The sequence below is a fragment of the Penicillium cataractarum genome, assembly GCF_028827025.1.
Source record: "Penicillium cataractarum strain IBT 29864 chromosome Unknown utg000007l, whole genome shotgun sequence".
NCBI lineage: Eukaryota > Fungi > Ascomycota > Eurotiomycetes > Eurotiales > Aspergillaceae > Penicillium > Penicillium cataractarum.
Window position 1 is genome coordinate 836,472 of NW_026622743.1, and position 26,537 is coordinate 863,008.

General features: G+C 50.3%; 12 protein-coding genes across 12 annotated transcripts; 6 read left to right on the top strand and 6 right to left on the bottom strand.

Moving 5' to 3' along the window:
• Nucleotides 1-448: 448 nt before the first annotated feature.
• On the top strand, nt 449-2,370 carry N7496_007944 (RBR-type E3 ubiquitin transferase; the record flags this gene model as incomplete). Its single annotated transcript, XM_056700863.1, has 2 exons — nt 449-1,533; nt 1,572-2,370. The coding sequence occupies 2 exons, from the start codon at nt 449-451 to the stop codon at nt 2,368-2,370; spliced, it is 1,884 nt and encodes a 627-aa protein (XP_056552926.1).
• Nucleotides 2,371-2,732: 362 nt separating this feature from the next.
• On the bottom strand, nt 2,733-3,875 carry N7496_007945 (uncharacterized protein; the record flags this gene model as incomplete). The annotated part of the gene is made up of 2 exons (XM_056700864.1): nt 2,733-3,618; nt 3,673-3,875. 2 exons carry the CDS (start codon nt 3,873-3,875, stop codon nt 2,733-2,735), a joined length of 1,089 nt encoding a protein of 362 aa, XP_056552927.1.
• Nucleotides 3,876-5,315: 1,440 nt separating this feature from the next.
• On the top strand, nt 5,316-6,539 carry N7496_007946 (FAD-dependent oxidoreductase; the record flags this gene model as incomplete). The annotated part of the gene is made up of 1 exon (XM_056700865.1): nt 5,316-6,539. One exon carries the CDS (start codon nt 5,316-5,318, stop codon nt 6,537-6,539), a length of 1,224 nt encoding a protein of 407 aa, XP_056552928.1.
• Nucleotides 6,540-7,643: 1,104 nt separating this feature from the next.
• Nucleotides 7,644-9,314, top strand: N7496_007947 (CocE/NonD family hydrolase; the record flags this gene model as incomplete). The annotated part of the gene is made up of 1 exon (XM_056700866.1): nt 7,644-9,314. One exon carries the CDS (start codon nt 7,644-7,646, stop codon nt 9,312-9,314), a length of 1,671 nt encoding a protein of 556 aa, XP_056552929.1.
• Nucleotides 9,315-9,582: 268 nt separating this feature from the next.
• On the bottom strand, nt 9,583-12,150 carry N7496_007948 (uncharacterized protein; the record flags this gene model as incomplete). Its single annotated transcript, XM_056700867.1, has 3 exons — nt 9,583-10,409; nt 10,476-11,823; nt 12,019-12,150. The coding sequence occupies 3 exons, from the start codon at nt 12,148-12,150 to the stop codon at nt 9,583-9,585; spliced, it is 2,307 nt and encodes a 768-aa protein (XP_056552930.1).
• Nucleotides 12,151-12,511: 361 nt separating this feature from the next.
• On the top strand, nt 12,512-13,310 carry N7496_007949 (MMtag domain-containing protein; the record flags this gene model as incomplete). The annotated part of the gene is made up of 2 exons (XM_056700868.1): nt 12,512-12,549; nt 12,617-13,310. The coding sequence occupies 2 exons, from the start codon at nt 12,512-12,514 to the stop codon at nt 13,308-13,310; spliced, it is 732 nt and encodes a 243-aa protein (XP_056552931.1).
• Nucleotides 13,311-13,584: 274 nt separating this feature from the next.
• On the bottom strand, nt 13,585-16,411 carry cwh41 (mannosyl-oligosaccharide glucosidase; the record flags this gene model as incomplete). Its single annotated transcript, XM_056700869.1, has 6 exons — nt 13,585-14,806; nt 14,860-15,241; nt 15,292-15,337; nt 15,390-15,547; nt 15,605-16,087; nt 16,156-16,411. 6 exons carry the CDS (start codon nt 16,409-16,411, stop codon nt 13,585-13,587), a joined length of 2,547 nt encoding a protein of 848 aa, XP_056552932.1.
• A 240-nt stretch (nt 16,412-16,651) lies between these two features.
• On the bottom strand, nt 16,652-17,956 carry N7496_007951 (NAD(P)/FAD-dependent oxidoreductase; the record flags this gene model as incomplete). Its single annotated transcript, XM_056700870.1, has 2 exons — nt 16,652-17,826; nt 17,917-17,956. The coding sequence occupies 2 exons, from the start codon at nt 17,954-17,956 to the stop codon at nt 16,652-16,654; spliced, it is 1,215 nt and encodes a 404-aa protein (XP_056552933.1).
• A 423-nt stretch (nt 17,957-18,379) lies between these two features.
• N7496_007952 (SNUT3/LISCH7 family protein) lies at nt 18,380-19,132 on the bottom strand (the record flags this gene model as incomplete). The annotated part of the gene is made up of 1 exon (XM_056700871.1): nt 18,380-19,132. The coding sequence occupies one exon, from the start codon at nt 19,130-19,132 to the stop codon at nt 18,380-18,382; it is 753 nt and encodes a 250-aa protein (XP_056552934.1).
• Nucleotides 19,133-20,843: 1,711 nt separating this feature from the next.
• N7496_007953 (Elongator subunit IKI1) lies at nt 20,844-22,050 on the top strand (the record flags this gene model as incomplete). The annotated part of the gene is made up of 3 exons (XM_056700872.1): nt 20,844-21,002; nt 21,097-21,253; nt 21,320-22,050. The coding sequence occupies 3 exons, from the start codon at nt 20,844-20,846 to the stop codon at nt 22,048-22,050; spliced, it is 1,047 nt and encodes a 348-aa protein (XP_056552935.1).
• Nucleotides 22,051-22,230: 180 nt separating this feature from the next.
• N7496_007954 (SNAP receptor SEC22) lies at nt 22,231-23,111 on the bottom strand (the record flags this gene model as incomplete). Its single annotated transcript, XM_056700873.1, has 5 exons — nt 22,231-22,293; nt 22,350-22,755; nt 22,812-22,921; nt 22,984-23,018; nt 23,078-23,111. 5 exons carry the CDS (start codon nt 23,109-23,111, stop codon nt 22,231-22,233), a joined length of 648 nt encoding a protein of 215 aa, XP_056552936.1.
• Nucleotides 23,112-23,369: 258 nt separating this feature from the next.
• N7496_007955 (uncharacterized protein) lies at nt 23,370-25,383 on the top strand (the record flags this gene model as incomplete). Its single annotated transcript, XM_056700874.1, has 3 exons — nt 23,370-23,513; nt 23,595-24,074; nt 24,124-25,383. The coding sequence occupies 3 exons, from the start codon at nt 23,370-23,372 to the stop codon at nt 25,381-25,383; spliced, it is 1,884 nt and encodes a 627-aa protein (XP_056552937.1).
• Nucleotides 25,384-26,537: the final 1,154 nt, after the last annotated feature.

The following is a 26,537-nucleotide window of genomic DNA, read 5'->3' on the forward strand; positions in this document are numbered from 1 at the left end:
TCCAAATCATGACGCAGTCCCTGTCATCTTATACTCCCGCTTTCTTGTTACATCATTTGATAGACCCCTCTCCAGTACAGTGGACTCGCCTGGACCGAGCGCGAATAGTCCGCACAAGAATACCCTGATTGTGGGTTATTCTCGTAGCCCACTGGGCTGTTCATACAGTGCTTATTGAAGGCTTTTTTTCGCGCAGACGTGCCTCTTTCCCCCCCTATTCCCTTCCTAATCGCCACTGGGGGTGATTTAAAATCCCCCGTTCGCCATCTCCACTTTAGACCTTGTACGCAACCCTTCTACAACGGCAGCCATGGCCGCTGCCTGCTAAACCACCCGGGATATTTCGAGTCGTATGGCGAGTACGACTACGATTGTATAACAACGTCCTCTCAAAAAGAATCCTTTGTGTCCTGACTTTGAGACCGCCACTTTCAGGGCTGGTCGCACCATGGCCGAAATTCAGGACGAGGACGACCGGTCCATCGAATTGTCCTCCATCGCCGCCATCTATCCAGAGATCAAGATCGACCCGGACAACCCTTTCAAGGCGACCCTCGAGCTCCCAGTCACCCTCCCGTCGCCTACCCAAGTCTGCTTCCAACAGCCCCTCGATCTCGGACCCCCACCGGCGCTAACGCCGCCAACCTCTGTCGATGGCTTTAAAGCCGACTTGGGCCAGAATGCCGCCCGTGACGTTCACATCCTCTCGCATCTTCCCCCGTTAAACCTGAGCATCGAATTGCCCGATGGCTATCCCACCGAGAAACCCCCGATCGTTCGGCTTACTACTCATCCGTTATGGCTCCCGTCAACGGTCCTTGCGAAACTGAACGACGATTGTACCCGACTATGGGAAGAATGCGGGCGGGATATGGTGGTCTACACTTATATTGACCATCTTCAACAATCGGCCGAGTCGGCCTTTGGCATCCAGGATACTACGGATGGAGAATTGTGTCTATCACGGGACCTGAAGATCGCTCTGTTGGATTTCAACAGCAAGGCCGAGCGCGAGAAGTTTGAACAGGAAACTTTTGAATGCGGGGTATGTCTGGAACCGAAAAAAGGCGCCACTTGCCACCGACTACTGCGCTGCTCCCACGTGTTTTGCGTCCCTTGTCTGCAAGACTTCTACAACACTTGCATTGCTGAGGGTGACGTGGACAGTGTGAGGTGCTTGGCCCCGGACTGTGAGAAAAGCCAGAGCCCGACACTTGCTCCAGGTGACGGTCAGACTCCTCGCCGCAAGAAGCGCGATCGTACTCTCGGTCCCAGTGAGCTTCTTGAAATCCCTCTATCCACAGAGATAGTGCAACGATATGTCTTCCTCAAACGCAAGAAGAAGATTGAATCCGATAAGACTACGGTATATTGCCCCCGCCAGTGGTGCCAAGGGGCAGCCAGATCAAAGCGGCATCCCAAACCCAGCGACCCCATGGCCGACGCCGATGACGCCGATGCTTCTGAAGATGAGGAGGAACCTACCTTTGATCCGCTAGGGGAAAAGGGAGATCTCCCCCCGTTGCTGAACGAGTTGCCATCTGCGAAGAGTGTAACTATGCCTTCTGTAGCGTCTGCCGAAAGGGCTGGCATGGTGAACTCGTCAGGTGCATGCCTCAGCGCAAGGTCGAGGAGCTGTCTGCCGAAGAAACGGCAACCGAAGAATACATGCGCTTGTACACCTCTCAATGCCCGACATGCACGGTTCCTTGCCAGAAACGCATGGGCTGCAACCACATGCGCTGCTTCCAGTGCGATACACATTTCTGCTATCTATGCTCAGCCTGGTTGTCACCGGATAACCCGTATAGCCACTTCAATCAGACTAGCAGCACGTGCTATAACCGCTTGTGGGACTTGGAGGGTGGCGACGGACTGGATCCAGAAGGTGCCGAAGCGCTGCACCGGATCCCAGAAGCACTGCTTGTCTTTGACGACGAAGATCATGATGGAGCCGTGCAGGACGTTGAGCTGGATAACGACACGGAAAGCGAATGGAGCTCCTCGGACGAAGATGATGACCGCCCAGCATGGGACTTTGACTTCAGCGACGACGACCAAGATCGCCACCACCGCCCTCCTCCTCCAGCCCCCGTCCCTCCTCGAGTTCCAGGCGCAGGCCGCGGTCCAGGCGCAAACCATCCCGGCCAAGATGCTGCAGCTCGTGCCGCCATGGAGCGTGAGGAACAAGCCCGGGCGATGGCGGAAATCCGCAATCGCAACCGCAACCGACCTGCGCGACGAGCGGAGCAGCCACGCAACGGCGCCCCTCAGGAGCCGCGGGGCATGATCGGGCTCCAGCGGTTCTTGGAGTTGGTGCAGAACGATCGCGAAGATGAATGGGATAGTGATGAGCTTGAGGATTTTTAAAACGAAGATCCTGAAATATGAGACATGCATTGGAATTGTTCATACGAGGAAGGCAAAGATTTATGATACTCACGTACAACATCAAAACGGGCATACGGTGTTTTCTTATGAGCGATGATTTTGATGATTTGATACTTTATAGCGTTTTCCGTGAGATTGCATCTGTCTTACATTTACATAGCTTGTTTAGCATAGGACTGTTCTTTCAATTGGCTTTTGATTTGGCATCACAACTTCGTACTACTGCTTCGCTAATCCAGACAAGCAGAACATGGCAATCCGCCGATCCAGGACATTATTGGAGAGATTTAGGACAATATCCTCTGTATTCTGAAGACTATACGCTGCGACAGCCTGATACTTCATCTCCTCTGCAACCAAACATGAATAAAAGACATCGAAACCTCTTCGCCCCTAAAATGCGCAAAATAAAACCCCTTCGTCCTCGAGATCCACTCCGACACAAGCTCACCACCTTTCTCTTCCGAGTAATTCTCCGGATCTCCATCCCTCAACGCCTTGAGAAGGTAACCCGAAATAACAGCCGTGACCCAATCAATAATAGCATGTGTATACTTCCAAGCCGCCTCATCATCCACCAAACCCTCCTCACTCTTCACCCTCTGCAACTCCCCATACGCCGGATGAACCACTTGATTCTCGAAACACTCTCGCATAGTCCAGAGCTCTTCTACTTCACTCAAAGTAGATAGCACATCTTCCATACTCCGGTTATAAAGCGGTTCATTCAGCGAGGAAAGGACCCCTTTCGAAACTTTCCCTTCAATAAACATCATCTTTAATGCACCGAAAATTGAAGTAACGGGCCCAACGAGATCCGATGCCCCGGACGCTGATTTACTCGGGAAAGAGAGAACCAGCGAGCCCCCGGGGTTTGTCTCTATTGCTCGGTGGTGGAGGAATTGGAGGAAGTCTTTGTGTGACTGCTCTTGCAGGATTTGATCTGCGTTCGGGATTCGTTGGAGATTCTCGTCCATCATTGGTCGGGTTGCGCTTAGGTGTTGGATGGATGCTAGGGAGAAACCGAGGTCGATCGTGTTTGGTGGGAGGATTTGATTGTAGAAACTTCCTGGGATCATGGTGATGAAGGGTGGTTTAGTGAGATTTTGAGTCCAGTTGGTGATTGTTGTGGAGAGGGTGTTGAAATCATTGTTTGCTTTGTCGTTGAGTATGATTTGGAGGGTCTCTGGCGGAATTGATTTTGTGATTGTTTCTAGTGGTTTTATCCTAAAAGAGAGTTAGAGAGAACAGATTTGAATATAATGTTGGCAGACAACTCACGAGTTCGCGCCTTGTGCTGCTCCATATTCTGCAACTGTCAGGACTTGACCAGCTCGCTGCGATTCTAATGTCTTTGCAGCTTTCTCGATCAGAGGTAAAGCCTGTAACATGACTTCGTGCTGGAGATCGGAATGAGAGCTGTAGACACCGCTGCCCTGCATGGTGACATCGTTGGCCACCGTGGAGGGAGTATAGTCACCCATTTTGCTTGTAAAGCTCAGGTACTGATGTTTGATATGTAGAGGAAGTAGATGAAGACACCCGCGGGGGCAGCTTATATAAAGAAAAGACTCACGGGCTACTTGGGGCTTCTCATGTAGATTCTTGGAACCAGGAATTGCGTACTGAGAATGTAGGTCTTTGAAATAGTGGGGGCAGTTCATGCATGATCTTAATAGTCCCCATGGTCTTGCCGATCTTGCATCTCAGCCTCGGCGGATCTCGGTGGGGCGGAATCCGATAGGATACTTACTGGGTGCTTGACTATACAGTATTATACCAAGTTGACGCCAGCCTGGGCTCAGGACCTGCATCTCCATTCGAAGGGAAAAAGAATGGACACTGGATAATTCTGAAAAGAAAGAAGGTATAGAGGATATGCCTTTCTCTATTGTTTGGTAAACGTGATCTATAGCCTATCACTAAAGTAGAATCGAAAGCCACAGCCGATGTAATGGGATCACAAAATTCCGATAAAGAACTTTCTCTTAGCAGTATTCGATATAGAGAGCATGCTATCATTGACCTATTCTTGGGTTATTTAAGGCTATCATCATGCCTGGCGCAGGAATCGGAGCCTCGACACCGAAACATCAGAATACAGAGACGATAGCCTTAAGACTCAATCTTCAAGATAAGGATATTCTGTATGTAGGATTTCTTATCGCGAATCTGCAATAATAAAGCATACTCATCCTCCTTCGCAACTCGGAAGCTATAGTTGGAAATCAACCAAGTATAGCTCAAAAGAAAAAGAAATTGTCCAAGGAATAAGTGGCAGGATGTTCATCAATATCATAATAATAATTAAAACGCCAATTAAGCCCAAGGATGGGGTGGAAAGATAGGATAGAAGTGCGCAGCTCAAGATTATGGAACGGGAGCGGTGTGCCTATCTAGCAAATATGCCCGAGAATTCAGGTTGGGGGTCCTATGAGCAGGAAGCCGGGATGCTGAAAGTATCAAATTCCCCTTTTTACGACCATAATCTGGGGGATCAAGGGTATTTCGTGGAAACCTTTCTGTGTAAAAAGCGGACTGAACCCCACAGGCTAAGGCCAGTAGCTACCCTGGTTGAATCGGGATGTGGGGAGCATCGGATGCAATGAAGCCAATCAAATGAATCGTGGATAATTCAAATAGGGTAAAATGGGGTTGGTGCCTACTAGATTTAGTGCTCATCTTCAAATCTATGTACTATGGTATATGACGCTGATGATGAATTGGAGGGTTGCTAAATCGACATCACGCAATTGCTAATCCCCCATTACCCCATTAGGTTAGACATAGTAATGAATTGGCTGTATAAACTCACTCACTTGAGTATAAATACCTCTTGTTCGCTTCGTCAGCATCTCTATTTCTTTTGTCCCATTTTATTACGAAGTACTATCATCCTTTCTATAAATTAAAACACCATCATCATGCCAGCTTTAGACTGGCGCCCGGGGAAGCGGGTTGCCATTGTTGGAGGAGGACCTGGGTCAATCTCAACAGGCCTAGCCTTTATCAAGCGAGGCTACGATGTGCGCATCTATGAGCGACAGCCTGAATGCAAAGCCATAGGAGGCGCAGTTCTCTTATCGACTCCTGTCTTGGCTATCCTTCGATCCTATGGTGTGGACCCGGAAGATTTTGGCTCCTATACGGTCACCTATTTCAAGAACAAGTCTGGCGGCGAACGAGTCAAGCTACCATTCAATGCGGAGGTTGAGCGAATTATGGGCATTAAAGGCTGGCACTATGGCGTCCTCCGCTCTTCTATTTTCAAAAAGATGTTGGAGCTTGTACCCGAGGGTGTGATTCATGCAGACCATGAGTTCACTTCTTACGTCGAGCGGGAAGAATTCATTGAACTCTCTTTCAAGAATGGCCACCAAGTCACAGCCGATATCCTCATTGGTGCGGATGGAATTCGATCTATGGTATCACGGCAAGCCTTTGGTGAACCTAACCTTTTCCACACTGGAATTCGGCTCTGGCTTGCCTGGTGTGATCATATCCCCGATATTCCACCCAACGAGGGTATGATTTCACACGACTTCCAATACCAGGCCAGCTTTTTCCCAATGCTGCATGACGGCAAGCCAGGATTCGAGTGGTGGGTGGTTGAGCCATCGTGGGATGGAAAGCCTGTTCCAGAAGATCCTAAGGCACATCTCACTGGGATTTTAAAGGATTGGGCACAGCCCATGCCTCGATTCCTAGAAGCCACCAATTTCGACACTCAAGTGTACCGATGGGAAATTTTCAATCGGCCATCGATGAAGAAATGGTCCACGGGTCGGGTTGTATGCGTCGGCGATGCCGTCCATCCGGTGTCGCCCTATGCAGCGTATGGCATGGGAATGGCAATTGAGGATGGTTACTTCCTTGCTAGAGCACTGGATGGAGTCGACCTGCGGGACTTGCGTGCAGTGAATGCTGGATTCGAACTCTATGAGGAAGAACGGGTCGACTACGTGAATCACAATATGGAGTTTGCTCGTTTCCTGGGCAGAATGTTCCACTCTATTCCTCGGCCTCTCGCTAATATTCGTGATATGATTTTCGACTACACTCCGTTGTTGAGCAATTTCCTTAAGACTGGTTACCTGAAAAAGGCAGAGGAGGAGACACTTCGCCTAAAGGAGCTTCAGGTGGTCTGAGTCTTTTTATGGATGAGATATCTTCGTCGATCCAATGTGAATTAGACCTTCGAGCCTTGCATGAATAGGGAGATCCCAAGTGTTTCAACGGTCCGAAAACTGAATTGCGAACTCTGATAGACCACGGAGTGCGTGCCTTAATTAACTGACCCCATTTTGTACTTTACATACTACTATTTCCTGTATTTGTGACTTTTTGTCTAAAAGGCAATTTAGTTGACTATCTGCATCATCAAGGCTTTAAATAGGATCATGCTAGCACTACAAGAAGGTTTCGTGACACTATAACGCTAAGCCTACCCAGGGATGCACTTTACAAATAGAAAATGCCCTGGTATATCTGATACCTATCCTTATGCATATAGAGTGGTAGTTTAAAAATTTAGAATAAGAGATAGAAAGAAAGACCTGACTAGATACGCTTTAACCTTCCCTATTTCTAAATATTTTTCAGAATGTCTTTTGAATTATCTTTTTAGTTATCTTTTTAAATGTCTTTCTAAAGACTCTAGTAATATTTCTCGAATTATCCTTTAACCTATGACTGATAAGGTGGTTTGGAAGTTGGGTTAGGGGTTTCAAACGGACGGAACTCTACTATATAGGCGTACCTAAGTCAACCGCTATCCTGGAGGCCCTTAGTGTCATTATAATACTTTGTACTCGTAAGGTTCGTTTAATTAGGCCTAGCGTCGTAGTTTCATAAATGCTTTTTGTCGTGCTATGAGTATGATCCTTTAAATACGTACACGATTTGGAATTCCTGCATGGTAACCAATAGCTTGAACTCCCCATTGTCACCCTCCCACTCGGTTCGTTTGATCCAGACTTCTACCCTGTAGTACTACTTGCATGTATTGAATAACCTAAACTTGTTCAGAATTTCCAGTCCTTCAACCATTTCCCTATTTTGATATCCCCATCTTTGTGCGGGGCAATCGTCCCGATTCATCGCAGGATCGAACATCTCCCGGAGGCCCCAGCGTCTCGACCAGGCATCCACAACGTCATCAGCCAGGTCGCACTCTATTCTCACACTTCGTGCTTATTCTCGTGCATATTTTACCATCCACTGTATATACCGTACTCCGTACATAACTCATCATGACAGGATCGCCAGTAAAGCGCAGCTTCGCAGGAGCCACTCTAGACTACCTCGGAGCCCGCTTCGTCGGCGCCGGCCCCGAAACATGCAGTTACACCACCCAAGCCATTCAAATCCCCCTACGAGACGGTGTTGAACTGGCTGCCGACCTCTACGAACCAGAGCTACCGGACGGCCAAGCACCTGCCGGTCTCATCCTGATTCAGTGCTGCTACGGTCGCGGTGCAGGTATCTCCTTCCTCAACGCCCGAGTCTTCGCTGCTCGAGGCTTCCAAGCCCTCTTCGTAAGCACGAGAGGAACATATGGCTCCGGCGGGATATTCGATCCTGGCAGCAATGAACAGTCTGATAGTCAAGATATTGTGGTGTGGATGCGTCAGCAGCCCTGGTATCACGGCTCCTTTGCGACGCTGGGCGCGTCTTATCTTGGTTACAGTCAGTGGGCACTTTTGCATGATCCCCCAGCGGACTGTGTCGCTGCGGTGATCCCCGTTGGGCCTCATGATCAAGCGTGGCATACGTGGGGCACGGGCTCGTTCCGTCTTGACCGTGCCTCTTGGAGTGATATGATGTCTAAGAAGGAAGACGAGAAGGGCAGTTTCCTCTCGCTGCTGGCTAATTTACCTGGTTTGAGCTTTTTGCGGTCGCCGGAGCTTGATCGTGCGGTCGCTGGGCTTCCATTGGAAGATAGTTTGAAGAAGTACTTTGGTGACAGGGCTCCGTGGCTGTTCGAGTACTTGCAACATCCTGATGTTGAGGATATTTACTGGACCTCACGCCGACACCAGATTGCCCTTGACCGGGCGAAGATTCCTATCCTGCTGATCAGTGGTTGGTACGATACGTTCACGACGCAGACAATGCACCAGTTCAAGCACCTGCATGACCGAGGCGTGGATGTGAGCCTCATCGTTGGCCCATGGACACACGTCCAAGGCTCGGGTCTCCATTCGACCCCAGACATGCTAGACTTCCTCGCCGAACGTCTCGCCAAAAATGGAAAATACAAGTATCCGCCAGCTCGCATCTTTATCACCGGCTCTGAGGAATGGCGCTCAATGCCTACCTGGCCTCCACCGACTCAACCCAAGACGCTATATCTACAAGAAAATAACAGCCTTGCCTTCAAGCAGCCTATGCAGGACGCAGGCCCAGCATTCTTCATCTTTGATCCCTTGGATCCTACCCCCAGTATCGGCGGCAATCAAATGTCTGCCGGTGGACGGGTAGACGACAGCGCCTATGCAGACCGATCAGACGTGCTAGTCTTCACGAGCGAGCCTCTATCCGAGGACCTCGAAATTCTAGGTATTCCATCTGTTCATCTGATCCATACCAGTGATCCGCCCTTCGCAGACCTATTCCTGCGAATCAGTGAAGTCGATGACCGTGGCGTATCCCATAATATCACAGAGATGTACAAAGCACTTGATCCTTCGCGCGATACCTCTCAGCCTCTTATTTTGGACTTGCAAGACTGTGCTCATCGGTTCCGCGTGGGGACGAGAGCGAGACTCATTGTTGCAGGCGGGTCATTCCCAATGTATGCGCGAAGCCTGGGGACTGCGGAGAATCGACTGCGGAGTGATAAGACAGCCCCTCAGAAGCATACTATTACTATTTCTGGCGGGGTGTCGCAGCTTATTTTGCCGGTAAATGCTGCTGTCTAACTCCTGTTCGTTGTCTGGCGATATCTGAACAATTTGTCGGGGGTGCGTTAAAACCATGTGCATGCCTATGATGAGAACTTTGTGGCCCCAGTCCAAATAGCTATTACCTGGATTACGTTTATGCAATGAGAATATGGCAATAATTCATAACTCGTACAAGAGAGTTGTAGCGCCGGGACATGCTTATATTCGTACATGGCGACTACCTAAATGCAAGTAAAAGAAAAAGTGGGTGCGGAAACCAGTTCACGATCACCAAGAATGTAATTTAGTCCTTCCAGTCGTGCCAGAATTCATAGCTCATCACCGTGTGGTCACAATACAGAAGCATTAATCTGTAGTGGCGGGACGGATGCCAGCCGTCCCAGCGTTCCTGCGGATGATAAGCGCGAGAGGCATGGGCGTGAAGTTCTGGGAGGGTATAATTTTGGTTGTCATTGTTTGATTCTGTCGTATTGGAGTGTGTCTCCGAGGGCGCTTCGTCTGATTCGGATTCAGAGCCAGAGGGTGAATGAGAATCCTCATCGTCGTTGTCAGACTGGGAGTCATGTGTAGCATGAGAAGGGTCTGTCTTAGCAGACGGTTTGGATATGGAAGGATCGGGTGTTGTAGATGAGGGCGAAGAAGGAGTGTCGTCTTCTTCAGGATTGAGGATGCGGTAGTTAAATTGAAGCCAATCGTCAGGGTCAACACCACGCGGGATGGAGGGGACATCCGGCGGGATTTCGTACCCTGGCATAGGGCTGACAGCCATACCAAGGAGTGGGATCATAGGCCGTTCATCGCTACGCTCTTGGGTATGGAATGGAACGATCCAGTCGAGGCGGAATGCATAGCCAATCTCTTCTTGCCAAGTAAGAGATATGATCGCCACGCGGCCTTTCTGTGACGCTGCAACCACGATTCCAAGCTCGGGAACGTATTTGACCATGTTGAAGCGATCACAGGCGGAGCTCATTTCGACAGTGAAAGAGAAGCGTTGGAATAAAGGATTTCGACTGAGGAGATGGTAGTCTGAGTCGATTGGGTAGGGCGCCATACTGATATGGTGCTCAGAAAAGTGGATGGTAGGGAAGAATTGGGGAGGATGGACGGCTGCAAGGATTAAATTAGCTTGTTGGTTCGCAAAATTTTGCGATTCTTAATCAAAGGGGTACTCACGATGTACAGGCCTTTCTGTGAAAAGCTTGAGGCTGTGGTCGGAGAAACCCTCCAAGTCATAGACAAAGTCTGGGTGCAGACAAGGTGATGTGTGGAGCTGGTCGCTCTCCTCATAAAGACTTGCCAGGGGGCGTTTGACTCGTACCACCCGGTCTGATGAATCAACACTTGAGGCATCGTCGAATTCTGAATCAGTGACCAATTCCCCTTCGACGTCAGCCTCGCGCTTATCACCAACCGCGTTTCTGGGTCCCGAATCCGACTTCAAGTCCGTTCGAGAATGCTGTTCTACCCTAGACCCGGCTGAGAAAATGGTATCAGGCAAGCACTGAACTTGGCGATTCAGATTTCGCGGGCGTTTGGAGCTGATGGCGCCGAATACGAATATCTGCGACGCATCTCGCACACCTTGGATGGCCCTAGACACATCCAGGATCGTTCTAGATGCGAGTAGCACAGAGCCTGGCTCACATCCGCATGCGTCCTCTTTCGTCTGGTGGCGTTTGAAGGTTCTTGGGTCCAGGGGTATGACAGTCCACCCCCTCTGGGGAGGATTGTTCAACGGGTGACCGGGATAATATACCCTGTATGGACCGAGGTCATCCCATATACGCCAAATTATGACCCGATTGCTGATATCAGTGCTGGTCATCCATGAGCCATTGGAATCCAAGTCAAAGTTGGCAAAGGATATGTGTGGGATATTGTCGAAGTGACCCCTATATGTTAAGCGTAGATTGCGTGAACGGTGGTTACGAGGCATAGACCTCTGTAATTCCCGCAACTGCTTGATATTATGAATAGAAATCCAGGTCTGGTCAGACTGGGTGGTGTTCAGACCGTCTGAATCGGGATCTGAGGCAGGATCATCCATGTCTTCTGATGATGGGTCTACCAAGGCGAAGGCATAGACTGTGATCTGGCCAGTGTTCGCGCTAATAGCAATCAAACGGGCAAACTTGTGAGTTGCAAGGCCCCAGGCGCTCATGCCGACATTTTCCACAAAGAATGGAGTCACTTCGGCGCCATCAAACGGCCGTTTGTAACCGCTTTTGGCGCATCGCTTCAAGGCGGAAAAGATTGCCTCGACATGGTATCCGCAGACGTTGCCGGAATCGGTTGCCAACAGCAGGACCTCGTCACGACCTAGCTCATCCACAATAATATTGTTGATGGTATGCGGATTCGCCGGATCAATGTAACCATCGGCTTGGGGGTGCTTCATGACTGGTTTGATAATCATCTCGGCCTGAGAACCCAAGACCTGGAAAGGACCCGATGGGATCCACACATAGATATCGGATCCATGCGCTACGAAGAGAAGGTTGCGCCGCTGGGAGGAAGCCGCCTATTGAATGAGTCAGTAAGGGAACATTGGGCTCGAAAGCTTTTAATGACGATCTCACGAGATTGCTTCTCCAGGTGGCCACCGGAGGACCAAGGACGTCATTTTTACTATCCAGCTCTATCAGTATATTTCATGACCAGCAATGCCGGTCTACACCTACACGGAGAACTGCCTTGGTCAGTTGAAATCCCTCACGTGAGACATGTAAGGGATATCACGCACTCGTTGTTCTTCTTTTTCAACACTCAAAGCTTGGAGTCGAGGTCTGAGGGAGTCTTGAAGAGAGAAGAACTCCGATTCGGAACTTGCAGGGCTGTGAAAGGCCATGTCCCCCAGGCTAAAGGTGCCTGTCGCCAGTAACCGAGCTTGGGTTGTAGTATGTCCACGGATCTGCGCGGGGGAAGTTGAAGAGGGAGAGAACGGGAGGACGGGGCGTCGGGTGTAACGTTGTCATTGCCAGGGACCGGTAGTTCTGAAGAAAAGGAAGAGAAAGCCAAGGGAGTATTACAGAAGGACATGTTCAAGCCAAAACACGGAGGGTCGTTATTATCAGCGACAGCGGGGGACAGGCAAGTGTGGAGCAGCCGATGATGAAATCCACTCGCTCACCGCCTTCCTCTGCCATCTGGATAATCTAAGCTTTCATCGACATCTCCCCAATTTCAACATCGCCTTTCACCTGTCAAAGATGGATTTGGTTGCAGGAGTCCGGAAAGAAGGCAGCCGGTGAGTAGTGCTCTTCTTGCTCCTATTGGATCGTTGACCTTGTGTACTAACCAACTTATCCATACAGCGGCGGCCGCGGCGAGTTCAAATGGTCCGATGTTCAAAACTCGAGCCATCGCGAAAACTACCTAGGCCATTCGGTGATGGCCCCCGTCGGCCGATGGCAACAAAATCGCGATCTCTCGTGGTATGCCAAGGGCGACGCAGATGCCGAGGAGGAACGGGCTCGTCAACAACGCGAAGAGCTCCAGCGTGTCAAGGAAGCGGAGGAGGAAGCCATGGCCCGCGCACTCGGCCTACCAATCCCACCCAAGGCCGAGGAAAACGCCAATCTGACGCCACTAGGAGAAAACGCAAAGACACAAGTGAAACCAGATGAGACTGGGGGGAAGGAATCAGAAAGAGAATCGCAAGGGGATCGAAGACACAGACGTGATCGCAGCCGGAGTCCACATCGGGAAAGACGCAGAGATCGCAGTGATGACCGTGCCCGAGATAAGGAGCGAAGACACCGCAGACATCATGATGGCAACCGAGAAAGGAATCGTGAAAGGGATCACGATCGAGATCGTCATCATCGAAGCCGCCGACACCGGTCTCGCGACAGAGATCACCATAGGAGACGATCTCGCTCTCGCGATCAAAATGACCGAAGAGAGGAGACTAGGCATCGGCGGGTTGAGCGAAGCCAATCACCAACTGGAGGTAGACGCGAACCTGAACGCCGCAGGGACCGAGATGACCGCGACCGGCGACATTGATTTATGACATACATGATATCCATTAATTCCAATACAATATCACTGGAGCAATCTTGCCCCAGGCTCACGATTTCCACAAGAACTCGACATGTTAATCTACCTAGGTGGGAATATCAGAAAGTACAACAATTCTTTCACTATATCTCTTCGTTGAAAACGGCAGACTTCGAGGGTTGGCACGTAGCCAACAAAGTCACGTATGCAATGATCATCGCTATCTAATGCATGCGAAATGCATGTGACGACAAGCTAATTTACATCAAATGTCGATGCCTCACAGCTCATCGTGAGAGGTCTGTTTGCTCTCAGGCAGATCCGGCATGGACATCACGTTCACCACCAGACTGGTCCAGCCAGTAAAGTGCTGAGTGCGCTGTCCCTTGCCCGTCTCGGGGTTATACTGTTCCCAGGCAAATCCAGTGCTCTTCCACTCACGGAAAATGTTCTCGACCAAGTTCTTCCGCAGCTTCGAGTACATCTCCCGGGCCTGCTCCTGGTGAGGGCCGGAGACAAGAGCGGTGTCCTGCAGAAAGGCGAGCGTTAGCATGATATGGAAGAATGCTGCATGGAGGGAGATCCGACTTACATATAGGTTCTTCAGCACCAAGTAGTTGATAGGCATCCAAACAGGGCTTCGCCAGTAGTTCTCTTCCGTGCCGTAGTATTGGTCCTTCTTGCTCAGACTGCGAATACCGTAGTCGCTCCACAACTCCTCGGGATCGTTGATCAGGTCCAAAACAGCCTTCAGATGAGGGCTGTCGGGGCCCAGCATGCCGGTAAGGAAGGGGAAGATAGAGATGTAGCCCTTGTGGCAGACATGAACGCTCTCCTCATACTCATCGATGGTCGCATCACAGAAAGTCTGCTCCTTCTCGTCCCAGTGCAGGTCATCAATGTTCCGGGTAATGGCATTCTCATAGTAAGCAAACTCCTCGGCATCTTCCACCTCACCCAAGTATTCCGCAATGCGGCGTAGAGTGCGGGTCATCATGCCCATCCAGCTGATGAGATCCACATGCAGCTCACCGGGGTGCGGTGGCTGGGGACGGGGGTAATCGTCAATGCCAGAAGTCAGGATGTGTTGCACGGAACGTCCACGCCAGCGGTAGCCTTCCTTGCTAGAAAAGGCCTCACGATCATATGACTTGATGTCTCCGCGCTGAGTGCTACGGTACCACGAGTAGTGTCTCTTCATCAGAGGGTAGAAAGAGCGCAGATAGCCATTGGCCAATTCTGGGTTTCGCAGGGTAGCAGAGCGCAGGCTCTCGGCGGGATCGTTGTTATCCAAGCTCTCGGACTGGACGCTTTTGTTGCTCTTCGCCTTGTCCATGAAGGCTTCCAAAGCCATGAACAGGGTGGGCGGGTTAGCGTAGTGGGGATACTGGACAGTGAACTCCGCGGGAACCTTGCTACGAGCTTCCTGTCCCAAAATCTGCTCACGGGCAATCCATCCATCCTCATCCATCAAATGGAACCAGCTCTTGATGATCTCAAGCCTAAGAGATGTGTTAGCCTTCTTTCTGTGAAGACAAGGGATTCCGTCACTTACGCAAGGTCGGAGTCATATTCCATTACAGGCATCAGGTGGAAACCCTCATCCCAGAGGAAACCTCTTGGGAAGAACGGCCGGGAAGGAACGCAAGTAAAGAGATCCTTGGCTCCCTCCATAACTGGCTGAGCTGCTGCGCGAGCCTCGGCAGTCTCCTCCCAAAAGCCTTCATTCTCCTCATCATATGCTGGAGAGCCAGAGCGGTCAACAACGTCGTCACCGTGGAAGAATCCAATACCACCGACCAGGTTGGAAAGCATGGCCCTGGAGAAGGTAGAAAACTCGTCATCAAGGTCAAAGGGCGCCTTGGGGGCGAGGACTTCCTTGTGCCTCTCAGAGAAAGAGAGAGAAGCATCCTTGAGTTCCTCGGTAATAGTCTCCGCTATATCGTTTATTAGAATCATAACAGAATATACGAGTGGGTAGACTTACAAGTCAGAGGCTTAGGGGCGGAACCAGAGGAAAAGAGGACGTCGAACTAGAATAGATCAGTGAGGAGTTTCTTCAAAATTCATGTCCACGCTTCATACCTCAAAGGGACCCTTGAAGACCTTCTGAACAAGGTGGACATTGCCATCTCCAGGCGCATGTTTGATAGTGAACAGCTGGGCTGGGTGCGGCGGGTTATCAGGTCCAAGCTCCTTAATGGCCTCATCAACCTCGCCCTTCATCTGCGTAAACAGAATGCCTGAAGCGAAATAGATCAATAAAAAGGTATTGAAAGTGACATATCAGTGAGACACACCTTTAGCTTGCCAGAGATGCTGCTGCGGCATAGTTGCGCTAGACACAAGACCGTGGCCCAATGGCTTGCTCTCGTCACTGGGGCGATTGACCTCAAAGTACTCGTTGCTGCTCGGGCCGTCGGTGACATCAATGGTGAAGTCACCCAGTTCTGAAGAGTAACCATTGAACCTCAAGTCGCCCTCCAGCGGTGCGCCTTCGGACACGGTGTCCATGTCCACACCAAGCTGGCCCAGTCCTTCGAGAGTAGTATAGAAGACCACCGAGACGGGCTGGTCCGGGCTACCATCCTCGCGAGGAACACCCTTCACACGGAAGCCCCAGCTGCCTCCATGTTGGCCACCAGGCACCTTGATGAAATCGATCGTAAGGTCTAGAGTATTGCCAGCGTCGTGAATTGTCTCACGTCCACCCTTTCGGATATCGTATTCGTCCCAGCCATATCCAGCCATGCCCTCATTCTGCTCGCAGGTGTGCCTAAAGTCTGCATCGGGGGATCAGCAATTGTTCATGTTCAACGCAATTCGAAGAAGAAAAGAGATTATGACATACTCTGCTGAACTGTACCGAAGTCGTCGACCTTGGCCCACATCAATCCTGCAGCCAGACTGTTCGCAATGCGAGGTCGCACTCCAAAGTAGAGGTTTGGTTTGTAGGGACCCCATAGCAGCGACTCGTTGTTGGCGCGCGCGGCCTCTTTGATCAAGACAGAGACGTCATTGGGATCTTGGCTAGCAAGGATCCCAGTCGCATATAGTAGCGACGTTAGTAGAGCGGAGAACCTTAGATGATGCATGATCGATTGCATCACTTAAGGAACTGGCATTGGAAGGTGGACAAGTTGGCAACAGTGGGCGGAGCTGGCTGTTCTCTCCGCAATTACGTGGCCCGAGCTCTCCGCGGCGAGCATGCGTTACGTAGTACTGTAGGCTATTTCCTTACAACGACAATTAAACAATCACCAAAAACATAATTTTGAATAAATAGGCCTATATTAATCGAGTCTTCTTCTTTAGTATATAATATAATGGCTATGTACAGGCTATATTCAAAGCTGGTTACGAGGATCCAAAGACGCGATCTTTGCACTCTTGGCCTCTCCGTCAAACACGAATTCGCTCATGAGCTTTCCAGTACCAGGGCCATTCTGGATACCCCAGCAAGTATGACCAGCAGCGAGATAAAGACCCTTGGTATGGGTCAAGCCCACCAAGGGACCTCCGCCATTTTCACAATTAGGCAAGTAGCAAGCCTGTCTTGTCCGAATCTTGCCATCGCGCAGCGCATCCGAGATGCTACCAACTTGATCAATGATCTCCTGGCAGCGCTCGGGGTCTACCTCGACTTCTGCAGATGCCTTCGGCAATGGTACAGTCTTGTCTCCGTCGCCACAGGCATAGACGGTGTCGTCGGGACGAGTGTAGATCTCTGGTGCTGCCACTGTTGGTCGTGATTTCTTTGCAGGGTTAAAGTTGGCTGGGATCTCAATGTTTGTAAAGAGAGCATATGCGCTGACGGGCCTTGCCGGTTCGATAACAACGCTGTGCGCACGCATTGCCGCAATGGGGGCTTCTGGAAGGACAGAACGGGTCCATGGGCCAGCGGCGACTATCACATCGGTGGCAGGGATAGTGCGTGACTCTCCAGATGTCTTATCAGTATAAGTAACGGACTCGACAGTGTCGCCTGGACGAGCAATATCGGTGACCTGTCCCAGGATAATCTCTGCGCCCTTTTCTTCCGCCAATTTTGCCATGGAGGTAGTGAATAGGTATGGGTGCACCTGAGCCGTCTCTCCGGGCCCGCTCATGCTCTCATAGGCACGCAGAAGGTCTGGCTCAATCCAATCAAGATCATTTGGGATCTTGGCCGATTTGAGCTTGGAGACTGCGGCCGTACTGCGCTTCTGTAGGGACTCGCCTTTTTTCTTCTGACTCTTCTCAGTCATAGCGCGACCCTTGACAACGAGCTGACCGCAATTGGTCTCCCGATACCCCCATTTGTTCTTCCCATCATGCTCCTTTGCAAGTTGTGCGTGAAGCGTGAAGCTAAGATCGACGATGTTGCTCGGGTAAGCCCATTGCGCGAGAAGTCCGCCCGCTTTACCCGATGCCCCGCCTGCAATGTCGGAGGCCTCGAGGAGCGTTACTTTGTGATGTGCTGGATCGTAGGAAGGATGCCTCGTGAGGAAATACGCTGTGCAGCAGCCAATGATGCCACCGCCTGGAGTTGACAGATCCGCGGTCAGCTATGTCTATCCCCAGGAAAGCTATGCGCGCGGGGTACTTGGAAATGCTGGCAATGCGGACTAACCAACAACGACAATTTCACGGCGATCGCCCGTGGCTGGCATTTTCGCTATCGGCGCGATCTTGGAAGCAAAGAATCGTAACGAAGCCACGTCGTGGTGAGAAGGAGGAGGACTGGTAAAGAATAAAGAAGGGAACCGGTGTTGGTAAACGTTGGGCTACGTCACTGCGATCAGGACTTCCCCAGTCATGTGCTGTTGTTTAATCTAATCAGTCCAGCCTACGAATAACTAGTAGGTAAGCTACACTTTACGCTGCTTCTTTCGCTTTACGATGCTCAATTTCCCATAGATAATGTGGCATTCGAAATCAGAATTTTTGCCGTAAAATAGTTAAAAAAAACCAGGATACCATGCTCCGCGAAATGCAAATTGTGCTGAGAAGAAGGACAGGACCAAGAGGAGAAAAAAAATAGAGCCGTCCCTGAAGATATAATGCGAAAGCCAAAATAAAGTTTTGAAAATGAATCACCTCGACGGGCTGAGCGGCCGATTGAAACCGCCTGTGCGGTTCATGTACTGGCGATACTCGCTCTTCTTCTCCTTGCGCACACCGTAGATGTCGTTTCCAGGAACCTTGGTGTTTTTGGTAGTTCGGAATCTGGTAAAGCCCATGCTTTTTCGCATCATCGCCTCCATCTCATCCTCGTCGGCATCCTCCTTGAAGTCCACATCCATTTCCTCCGCATGGCGACCGGCACTAGCTGCGCCGTTCGCCGTTCGCCCATCATCCCGAGACCGGGGATCTTTGCGATCAGGGCGGCGGTCGCCTTTAGGTCCTCGAGGGGGTGGAGATCGAGATCGAGGTTTTGTGCCATTGCGGCCGGGTGATCGTGAGCGTTCGCGGAACTTGTCGCCCTTGCCGGCATAAGCTGTTTGCGCATCTCGAGTTAGAAGAATTCTGGTCACCCAGACGAAGGCTAGTGCTTTAGATGGGTTGGATTTACCTCGTCGATCGTACCCACGTTCCCTGCTACCACTCCTCATGCGGTCTCGAGCTCCACGTCCGTCTCTATCTCGATCCCTCCGGTCTCGATCGCGGCGATCTCGAGACCAGCTCCTTTCTCGCCTTCTATCATTACGATCTCGAGAGCGCGAGCGATAGCGGCGGTCTTCACGAGGACCGTCGCGTCGGTCGTCTCGGGGATGTGGTGAGCGTCTGCGGCCATGGTCCGAGTCTTGCTCTGCGGGGACGGCGTGAGAGTCGTTCTTCTCCCACATGGTACTGCTGTCGACGCGCCGAGCGCGTTTGGCGGGGGTTCTGCCATCGTGGTAGCTTGAGATGACTGTGATGTCTCGGGCAGGAAGGTCGTGTGGCGAGGTTGCGGCGATTGAAAGGAGACAAGATGGTGAGATGATTTCACGTCTCTCAGGTGTGCAAAATTGCGATGGAATTAACGGATAGTACAAGAACGCATAATTAAGAGAAATCGAGATTGGGGGGTATCAAGTCGTCACAATGGAAACTGCCAGCTGCGCTGGCGGAAGAGAGAGAAGTTTATTCCGGTCACCCAGATCACCCTTTTGCGCAGTTCCCAGTATGGGCGAAAGTTTAGTAGTAATAAGACTTTGAATTTCTTGGGATTCAACCTTTTATTAAAACGAAAATTAAATCTGGAGGGGTGTTGATTTTGTTATTTGATACTGGATATTACAGAGCCTATTCAAGTGGATTTGTTAAATTGTGAATCATATTCTGGGGTCACAATGAGGACGAAATATATCCACCGTAGAGAAGGTGGGGGTAGTCGGACAACGTTGATGCAGGTGGGCATAGGTATACCTACCTTTCATCGCAATATGCCTATGAAGAGCTGTTGCACAATTTCAGCACAAATTTTTGACAGAGTCAAGGACTAGAAATTTACCTATATGACCTTAAAAGCTTCAAAAGGCCAACAAGCATGGAACTATAACCTCACTCTTTACAAAATCACGGAAGATGCTACAGATTGGCAGGAAGCTGACCATGGACAGGCCGTAATTCCATCATCCAAAAACGACTTGATACTATTTCCGACAAGGCTGTTTCTATCAGTGGAAATACTCAACCATGTGAAGTTAAATTCAACCATTCTAGCCAAGAATATCAGAAGGCATAGGCAAAGTGATCGTATTCTGCGCCTAGAAAAACTAACACAGGCGTGGCTTTTGATCATCGAACGATGACTAAAATCCTGAAAATTATATAGTGTTAACTGCCTATATTCAAATGATTTCGGGTCTGATCTTCTGACTCAACCGATGGTAGCTTCTACCGCCAAAGCATCTTCACGAGGGTAGAGAGGAATGTGTTTGAGTAGAGCGGTGTCAAGGCAAGGAACTAAAGGTGCTGTAAAGTATTCTCTAGTCAAATAAGATAACTGAAGGAGTCGCAATTAAGAAGCCTAAAGACTGTCGGATGGGAAGTATATGCCGCAATTGTATTCTGTAGACTCTGTACTCGTGAACTCGCTGTTTGACCGTAGACGACCTTATAGCTGGGGTACCAACCTCAGCGCTTGGAACTACAGAAGGCCTGCCAGGGTGTATTTCTTGGGCGAGTGTATTACATTCAAAGTTCTGTATAAGCAATCCCCAAAGCATTTCATGGGAAGGGAATTCCTCTACCGGCGCGCTCCAGCTATGGGACGAGAGGCGGCCGAGACTTGTTAGTACTCGACAGATTTATTCTGCGAGATGTATGAGCCCTATCACATTCATTGAGTTTCTGACACGTACCTATTCAATAGAAGAACGATAAACCGCCTGGAAATTGTGTGGTTCTCAACAAGAAAGACCTTCTCAAGAGCTGGCCATGCAGCCCCACGGGCCGACCCGTCGAGCCCCAACTTTAAATCTCACCGTGAAATTTTCGCAGGCCCAACTACCCCACTTCAGTTGCCCTCGTCCTCCCTGCAGCAACCAGCCACATCTCTCGCCACATACAGCCATGGCTCCAGTCAACTTGTCTCATCGAAGGACGCATAATTTGCTTCTGATCTCGAAGCTATTGAGCCTAAGGGATACGGCCTCCCCGCTCACGCTCCTGCAGGATTCATTGGAGCAACCCGCCACACCCCTCATCAAGGAGTATATTAGGCGCGCTAAGGTAAGCTAAGCTGTCTAGTCCCTCTAAATAGGGAATGCATCGTATGATTACATAGCAGGACATCCTAAGACGATGATGCTGACCATATGTATAGCTCTCCAAGGTGCATGTCACCTTCGTTGCATTTGAAACATTGAAGAAACCGGATGGAGTCGATGCATTTGTATCAACCCGTCGAAAGAGTCCAGCCGAAATTGCCAAGGAGGTTGCATCAGTTTATCAGCCTGCCGCAGCGACGGGGCCAACACGGCGTGAGTTATGACGAGATTACTTAACACCATCAATTGATTCCTAGTCCAGCTAATCAAAGTCTACAGGCCGTCTTATTATAATCGATGCGATCAACCCTCTCCTAAGCTCGAGGAGATTGGACCCTGGGTTCCACCTCCCATCTTTCCTCGGCTCCTTTATCGCACCTTCAGGTCCATCGGCTGGCAAGGCTGAAGCTTCGCTGGTGGTGACATATCACCAAGATGTCCCTGCCCTGCCTCAGCAGAATCCGTACTCATCACCGCCGTTGTCAGTCTTGACCTATCTTGCGACAAGTATTATCACCCTTCATTCATTCTCCCACATCCTAGCTCAAAAGGCCGCCCGTGATCGCAGTTTGGCTGCTCCGGTATTCGGCCTCGAGGAAGAACAAGACGGTGTCCTTCTTGGCCGACTGGATAAGCTGGCTGGCACCGGCGCCGCAGAGGGTATCGTGCTGGAGCTTGAGCACCGGCGCAAGAGTGGGCGTGGAGTTTTGGAATGGTATCTCCTCCCCCCTGCATCGAGGTATTCTCCTCAGTACGTGAAAGAGGTCGTTACATTACTGGATGACAATATCCTGTACAATCCTCCTATGGAACCGGATACAAACCCCGATGATGACGAACCCAAGTCGACATTCGAGCTGGGTCTAACAGACCGACAGAGGCGGGACAGAGAGGGTGTCGTCTTGCCATATTTTGATGCTCAGCATGGAGACGGTCCTGGTGAAGGAGGTCGGATTCTCTACGACATGGGTGAAGAAGACGACTTTGACGAGGAAGAAGATGAGATCTAGAAGATATGAATTCGAAATTCTACAATACCCTACGAGATTACGCGTTCTGGAGTTTGCACACATTTCTGCATTCTAGAAAGATAGGTGGATCGTGTCCTGCAATCACCTGGAGGTATTAACTATGCATACATTCATACAAAAAGGGGGCCCAAGATTGGGGAAATTGGGGAGGAAGAGCGCTCAGAAGAACCGCCACCACAGCAGAATAAGCACGACAAACCCGACGCCGGCGAAAGGCCCGTACTGCGACACAATTAGTCACTCCAGTCCAGCCCAACAAAGCTCGGGGACTATCTTACCTGCTTCACCAACAATTCCCAGTTGATGCGCACTGCTGCCTTTCGATACTTCTTACTGTCCTCTCGCAGCCGGCCGGACAACTCGCCCATACGCTCCAAGCTATCGCCTCGATAGAGCAGGTCCTCAATGTTCTTGGTCATGACCTTGGTGACGTCGCGCAGCTCGTCGTTCAACTTATCCAAGTTTTGAGAGGCCCGGCTATCTTGGTACAGCTTCTTGGTGCGCTGGATGAAAGTATCGAACTCGACAAAAGCATACGGACGGAGTGTGGGGGAGTGGTATTGTGACTGAGTGTAGGTGGTGGTGAATTCGGAGGCCAGATCAGCGAGATAGGTGAAGGCGAGTTTGCGGGGGTAGGAGCGGTCGCAGATGCAGAGAAAGCAGACATCGTCTTGGATCATGTAGCTATAACTTGGTTAGCGATCAACTTCCTTTGACCACGGTAGACTTTCCCCACTTACTGGAGGTTGTATTGTCCAGACTCGATGCTAGCCTGAGGAGCGGAGTTCCGATTCAATCGCCGGAAGATCATCTTGGCCTGGCCCTTAATCTCAGCCAGCTCCGACTCGGCCTATAAAGAAATCTCATCAGTCTGAGAGTCTAGATAATCATTATCTTGGAATGCGCCCTCACCTGCTCATCGTCCACCGAGGCAGCCAGCATAAGGCCTGTTTGCGCATAAATCAGCTTTGACGATCCCTCACGCAACTTTGACTTCTTCACCTACCATCAAGCCGAGCAATCTGAGTTGACTTTACCATCTTGACGACTTCTGAACCGAGAGACGGCAGTTGAATCGCTCTTGTTTAGTTTCCAGGAACGATCAATCGGCCAGAATGGCTACTGGAAGAGGGGCGGTCACAAGCGGCAGAAGGGGCAGCCGTTCGGGGTGAGCTACGAATGATCCACGGGGGGCTTTGTTCAATCTGGACTAACTCTAGCTCTCACAATTCTATGCTAGACGAGCTACTGCTGCCCGTGCTGGCCAGGCCAATGTAGCAGAACAAAAGCTCCTGGAAATGTCATCGCCAGCATCTTCTCCAGCATCTTCAGCTCCAAGCCCTCCGAAGCGAACTCCCCGAAAGGCCGCGCCTCGGGGCAAGTGGAGCGAGGAGCAGTTGTTGACGAGCGACGAGTCCGTCCTTATCGATGCTGACCTAGTGGTATGCACTCCCAGCCCTCCTTTCAGCAATGAAGCAAAAATGAGTTGCGAAGCTAATAGCACATCTATCGCGAAATTATAGAAGATCCTGGCTAGACCCGAAACATGGGACATTCTTGAAGAAGACGAGAAACGCGAGATTCTAGCTCTCCTCCCCGCAGATACCCACCCAGCTTCAGAGCTTCCACCAGACGACATCGACGCAAAAATCCCCCCACTTCCGGATTCGTTCGTTCGTTACTCTAATAACTGGCGTGATGGCATTCGCCAGTTTCAAATTGATCTCCAGAACGGCCGATTCGACCCAGAATGGCTGCGCCAGGCTGAGACCGCGCGGCGGAAACGGGAGAAGGGCGACTTTGACTCCTTCAAGGAGCGCGAGTTCGAGAAGTTCTGGGGTCAGAAGCAGAGGACCGACATGTCTGTGATGTCGGGGGAGAGCTCAAAGATCAAGCTCACCCAGCTTATTGAAGCGGGTGTCTTTTTAGTTGGGGATATCTGGCGGTTCGGCTACGTCTGGGGCAAGGGACCCGACCGAGTGACTATCGACAAAGAAGTCAGGGTATGGACCCTTCTACCTTGCAGCCATGGAACTCGCTAATCTTTCGCAGATACATGAAATCAAGGGCCAAAAGCTTTCGTTCGTCGTCCCTACCGGTCAACGGGTCTTTCTCCACTCGCATGCGGTCACCAAAGAGCGAAAGGCAGATTCTCTCCAATACAATGACTATGACATGGATATCCCTCAAAAGACAGAATCTTCAGTGAATGAGGCATCTGAATCAAAACCTAAAGAAGAGTTCTGCGCGACCGACAACCTGCAGATAGAGGAGCTTCAACCTATGGAAGGTCTCCAAGAAACGAATACAACTCTAAAGCTGGAAGAGCCAGTTCCAGAAACCAAGCAAGAAGATCCTACCGATGGTGAGGCACTGAGAGTGCCAGCCAAACCGGAAGCAAAAACCCACAATGAGAATGGATCGGTCCAAGTTGTGATCGTTAGCCCACGGCATAATTTGACTACGGCCGAGCAGGGATTCAAACGACCGGCACTACTTCCTGCCGTTGAACCTCCTGCGAAACGGAAGCGCGGACGTCCCAGGAAGCGTCCCCCTTCGCCTGTACCAGAGGTTGAACCTGAGGCGGAAACCCTGCCTGAACCTGGACCTGGACTTGACATTGAGCCTGAGCGTGAGTCCAGAGTTCAGGTTATAATTGGAGCTAGGAATTCTAGACTCCCACGAAAAGAGATACTCTCACAAATTCCTATCCCTCCACCTGTTCCCGTGACTGCACCCGTATCGTCCACAAACCACGACGCTATGGAGTTGACAGAGCCCAAGCCCAAGCCTGATGGGCCTGAAGCAATGTCATCACCCCTTTCACCAGCCCAGTCAATCTCCCTATCGTCACCACTATCTGAACCCCCCGAAGGGTTCATCAATGACTTTACCGACGAGCGCATCGAAGAACCCGTCATCGAGCCTACTGAAGAGCTTGTGGACGAGCCTAACGAAGAACCTACCGAAGAGACAACGGGAGAGCACATTGAACAACCCGTTGAAGAACCAATTGTAAGGACTGCTGAAGAGCCCATCGAAACCCCCGTCGAACAGCCAGCTGAAAAGCTCATCGAAGAGCCTACACAACCTCCGTCTGAAGTGCAGACGACTTCTGACGAGCCCCTCGAAATAATCTTACCTAACATCTCAACGCCGATGGTCTTGGTCCGCGAGATCCTCAAAATCGACGGCCGGAAGGCAGATAGTCGCACTTCCAATTCCTGGAAAGAGATTCGGTGTTATCGCAAGAATCAGGACATGGGTAGTCTCTTCGATGTGAGATTAGCCTGGTTCTCCAAGCGGAAATGAGCTTGCCCTGCAGCCAGGACAAGAATGAATGATAGTGCGTGCTTCTACTCAGTACGAACAAGGGGCTCTCATGCATAGTGTAACATAGCAATTCGACCTTGCAGCTACGGTGAATGGATTCCGCATAGATAAGGAATAATTTCATTGGGTCATAAATAGTAATGACGAGTGATATCGCCTCATAAATCCGATTTAATTTAGATGCCCATCCAAGATATCACCCTCTTATAATAAAGCTTTCTAGGTTTAAGTCATGGTATTGCAAATCTTCCAAAGCTTGAGGTTAGCCCGCATTCCAACAGATTCATGGACTGAACCGAATACTTACGCATTTGCCCAGAGGACCAAGCTGAATGTGCAAAAGCTCTCGGTGAGAAGTCAGCGTGGACTTGCCACAAGTCTGGCGAGATTTAGCATTTCATGTTCATGGTAAGAAAGCCTGGATATATGAAGAGGTTTCGCACCTTGCACTTCGACCAACAGGCACACGAAGTATAAGGATTGCCGATCCGTTGAACATCACATCCTTCGCATTTGTCTTGGTAACTAGTCGTAATCTTTGTCTGAGTGGCCTTAGGTTGAATCTGGATTGGCTGCGACATGTTTACTAGAGTAAATATGTAAACAATAGATGAAGAGTTCCTGGGTTTGTGAGTAGAATTGTCTGTTGAATGGTCTGGGATTGAAGTTTTTGCTCGGATTCTCTGGAGTATTTATCTTGATTTCTCCTTAACCCGGGTATCTTGAAGAGCCCCATCTCTGTATTCCACTACACCCCGCTCGTCTTGGCATCGACTGGTATCAAACAGCTTGAACAAGTCTAATGTAGAGGTATCATTTAGGAATGGTGTTATTAGCCCAGCCATTGATTTGATTGGCTTGTTGAACCATAAGCAAGCCGCCCAAGCAGACAGCAGATAGCCAGCGCATCGGGTCCCGGGTGTTTAGGGTGCTCTGACAACTGTTCCCAATGATATCACCCGAGAATAGGCAGTGACACCCTTGTCCCGAATCACCCAGGCCTGGAACTTGCCTGATGGGTTTCAATGCAGGAGCTGAATGATAGATTGTCGTACATAGCCCAATATTTACGGATAAATGGAACAATAGTGAGGCTCTCTACACGTCAAGTGTTAACTTAAACCCGGGTTGAG